Below are 4,063 nucleotides of genomic sequence, written 5' to 3' on the forward strand. Positions count from 1 at the left end.
ATCACTCGCTCAGATTGTCCATCTGTTTGTGGATGAAAAGCTGTACTGAAGGCTAACTTTGTCCCCAATCCATGATGTAGACTCTTCCAAAAGTTTGATGTGAACCTGGGATCCCTGTCAGAGACTATCCTTGCTGGAACTCCATGCAATCTAACTACCTCTCGAATATACAACTCTGCATATTGATTCATCGAGAAGTTGTTTCTAACTGGTAAAAAGTGAGCTGACTTCGTCAACCTATCAACTATTATCCATATTGAATTCATTCTTCGTTGTGTAATTGGCAGTCCAATCACAAAGTCCATGGTGACATCTTCCCATTTCCAAGTGGGAATGTGTAATGGTTTCAGAAGTCCTGCTGGCCTTTGATGTTCAACTTTGACCTGTTGACATGTCAAACATTCGCTAACAAACTTAACGATGTCTTTCTTCATACCTGGCCACTAGTATAGCATCTGTAAATCCTTGAACATCTTTGTACTCCCTGGATGAATAGAATATGGTATAGTGTGAGCCTCAGTCATCACATCTTCCCTCAGTAAATCTACTGCTGGTACCCACTTTCGCCCTTTGTGATGCACGATCCCATCCTTCACTGTATACAATGCACCCCCTTTAGCTTCATCTTTAAGTTTCCAAGTTAATAATTGCTGGTCTGAAGCCTGACCTGTTCGAATCTTGTCGAGCAAACTTGGAACCATTGTTAAGGCTGATAGGGCACAAACTTCCATCGGCTCAACTACTTCCAATCTGAGTCGTTCAAAATCTGCAATCAACTCTTGTTGAGTTGTCATTTTGTTCAAGGTTGCAGATTTACGACTCAAAGCATCTGCTACTACATTAGCTTTACCCGGATTGTAGCTAATACTACAGTCATAATCTTTCACCAATTCGAGCCATCTTCTCTGCCTCATGTTCAACTCCTTCTGGGTGAAGAAGTACTTCAAACTCTTATGATCAGTGAAAATCTGACACTTCTCACCATAAAGGTAATGTCTCCACAGTTTGAGTGCGAAGACAACTGCTGCCAATTCAAGGTCATGGGTAGGGTAATTCTTTTCATGAATCTTCAACTGTCGTGAAGCATATGCTATCACCTTTCCATCTTGCATCAAGACAGCCCCTAATCCACTCTTGGAAGCATCTGTATAAATTACGAATCGACCTGTTCCTTCTGGTATGGCTAGTACTGGTGCTGTCATCAACTTTTTCTTTAACACTAAAAAGCTTTTCTCACACTGATTAGACCATTCAAACTTCACACTTTTGCGAGTTAATGACTTTAGTGGCAGCGCTATCTTGGAGAAATCCTGAATGAATCTCCTATAGTAACCCGCTAATCCCAAGAAACTCCGTATCTCTGTAGCATTCTTTGGAATAACCCAATTTTTAATTGCTTCTATCTTTGCTGGATCAACCTCTATTCCCTTAGCCGAAACTATGTGACCCAAAAATGCAATCTGTTCCAGCCAAAATTCACACTTACTGAACTTAGCAAACAATTGTTTTTCTTTCAGAATCTGCAAGACTGTAGTTAGATGCTGACGATGCTCATCTAAACTACGAGAGTATATCAGTATGTCATCTATGAATACTGTGACAAACTGATCTAAGAAAGGCTGAAACACTCTGTTCATAAGATCCATGAATACTTCCGGTGCATTGGTAACTCCAAATGGCATGACTAAAAACTCGTAGTGGCCATAACGAGTCCTGAAAGCCGTCTTATGAATATCTTCATCTTTCACCTTCAATTGGTGATAACCTGATCTCAAATCGATCCTGGAGAATACTACTGTCCCTTGTAACTGATCAAACAAATCATCAATCCTTGGCAGTGGATATTTGTTCTTCAATGTTACTCGATTCAGCTCTCTATAATCGATGCACAGTCTCATAGACCCATCTTTCTTCTTGACAAACAATACCGGTGCACCCCAAGGCGATATACTCGGTCTAATAAAGCCTTTATTGAGTAGCTCTTGTAGTTGCTCCTTCAATTCTTTCATTTCAGTCGGTGCTAATCTGTATGGTGCTTTGGAAGCTGGTTGGGTTCTGGGCATTAATTCAATCCCAAATTCTACCTCCCTAGCTGGAGGTAATCCTGCAATATCATCAGGAAATACTTCTGGGAAATCTCTCACTACCTCGACGTCTTCAAGTTTCGGTCGAGCTAATTCTTGGTCGCAAGTGACACTTGCGAGGAAACCTTCACATCCTTTATTCAACAGTTGCCATGCCTTACCTACTGAAATTAAAAGAGATGAATTATTTTTCGGTGTGGCATGGAATAGAAACGTTTCTCCATCCTTAGTTTTCAAGGAAACCGTCCTCCGTTTACAGTCTATGGTAGCCTCGTAACAAGACAACCAATCCATACCAAATATCACGTCAAAGTCCGACATTTTGAGGATAATAAGATCAGCATACAACTCATGACCTTGCATCTGTATACTGCATCCTTTGATAATCAAATCACTACTCAATTCTTCCCCTGAAGGCAAAGATATACTAAATCCTGAAATTGACATATCCGGTACCAAACCCGATTTATTAACAAATTCAACAGATGTGAATGAATGTGTAGCTCCAGTATCAATTAAGATATGAGCAGGAATACTGGAAACATTAATCATACCTGTGACGATGGCTGAGTTTGTGTCCACTTGCTCATGAGTCATGGCAAACACTCGGCCTTTGGCCGGTCCTCTTTGTTGGGGACATTCCTTTGCAAAATGTCCTGGTTGTTTGCACAAGTAACATACACCAGTTCCCATCATACATTGGCCTGAATGAAGTTTTCCACATTTTTGACAAGCTTTTGGTGCATTTGCCGGTTTTGGTGCTGGCAGGGCCAACTGTTTCTGCCCTTGAGGTCGAGGCTGTTGTTGTTGGTACGGTCGGTGTTGAGGAGGGGCTTGGTACGGCCTCTTTTTGTTAGAATTTCCTTGTTGGTCTCGACCCTGATAGTTAGATCTCTTTGCCTGTGACTCTTTGATAATATCGTTTCTGTCCTTTTCGGACAGCATGGCCTGATCTACCGCTTCTTTGTAATTTTTCGCTCCACTTAGTCTAACATCCTTTCTGATGAAGGCATTCAACCCTTCTGTAAAGTGTTTCAACTCTTCAGTAGGATCACCAGAAATCATCAGTACAAAGTATCTTCCCCTTTCAAACTTCTTTACATACTCCGCAATTGACATGTTTCCTTGACGGATCTCCAAAAACTCTCTAGCCAACCTGTTTTGGGTGCTCACCGTGAAATATTTGCCGTAGAACACATCCTTGAATCCATTCCAAGTAAGGGTGGTTAGGTTCAACGCTGCTTTGGCTCCATTCCACCAAACACGAGCGTCATCACGGAACATATAGGTAGCACATCTCAATCTATCCGCATCCGTGATCTGCATGAATTCAAAAGCAGTCTCCATAGCTTGGAACCATTGTTCCGCAATCAAAGGATCAGTCTCTCCTTTGAACTCAGGTGGTCCCAACTCTAAGAACCTTTTGTAGATATGGTTTTGATTAGCCGCAGGATGGTTATTTCCGGCATTAGCTGTCTGGGCTTGAAGCAACTGTTGGATTTGAGCTCCCTGAGCACGGCTTTGCTCTTGAAGCAGAGCAGTTAATCCCGCCAAAAACTGGTTGTTTTGATTGTTCTCACTATCTGGCCCGCAATCATTATGGTTGTTGTTAGCGGCATTGGCGTTGGCGTTGGTGTTATTTCCCTTACGTGATGCCATAGTCCTAAAGTCCAATATTATCCACACCGCTCAGTCACGATTCAATACGTAAATATACTTTAACATGTAACATGCATACAATATCTCATCGCATTATCATACACATAATCGAATAAACATCATAACTTACAGACATGAAGACTGAGCGTTGGAGTCGTGGCGAGTATGCATGAATGTTTCAAGAAAACCCAGAGCGAATTGCTCTGATACCAAACTGTAACGCCCTCAACCGATGAAGATGTTACAAAACTAACATAACCTTACAATAACGCGGAAAAGAAATTATTTTTTTTTTTTTGAAAGATGTATGCATACATCAA

The 4,063-nt window shown here is 41.4% G+C and overlaps 1 protein-coding gene across 1 annotated transcript; it reads right to left on the reverse strand.

The window, feature by feature from the left end:
• Window positions 1-443: 443 nt before the first annotated feature.
• Window positions 444-3,743, reverse strand: LOC140889464 (uncharacterized). The gene is made up of 5 exons (XM_073297184.1): window positions 2,639-3,743; window positions 2,085-2,518; window positions 1,596-1,808; window positions 983-1,238; window positions 444-880 (listed from the first exon to the last, which is right to left on the reverse strand). Exons 1-5 carry the CDS (start codon window positions 3,741-3,743, stop codon window positions 444-446), a joined length of 2,445 nt encoding a protein of 814 aa, XP_073153285.1.
• Between the last annotated feature and the right edge of the window lie 320 nt (window positions 3,744-4,063).

Source organism: Henckelia pumila, chromosome 3 (assembly GCF_033568475.1).
Source record: "Henckelia pumila isolate YLH828 chromosome 3, ASM3356847v2, whole genome shotgun sequence".
NCBI lineage: Eukaryota > Viridiplantae > Streptophyta > Magnoliopsida > Lamiales > Gesneriaceae > Henckelia > Henckelia pumila.

Bases quoted from the DNA above. Each gene is read 5' to 3' on its own strand.
- LOC140889464 (XM_073297184.1), bottom strand. From the start codon at position 3,743: ATGGCATCACGTAAGGGAAATAACACCAACGCCAACGCCAATGCCGCT. The intron at 1,809-2,084 runs GTAGAATTTGGG...TTGTTTGATCAG, and splicing joins GATTACCTCCAGCTAGGGAG to TTACAAGGGACAGTAGTATT. The intron at 881-982 runs GTGAGAAGTGTC...AATTGGTGAAAG, and splicing joins GTGGAGACATTACCTTTATG to ATTATGACTGTAGTATTAGC.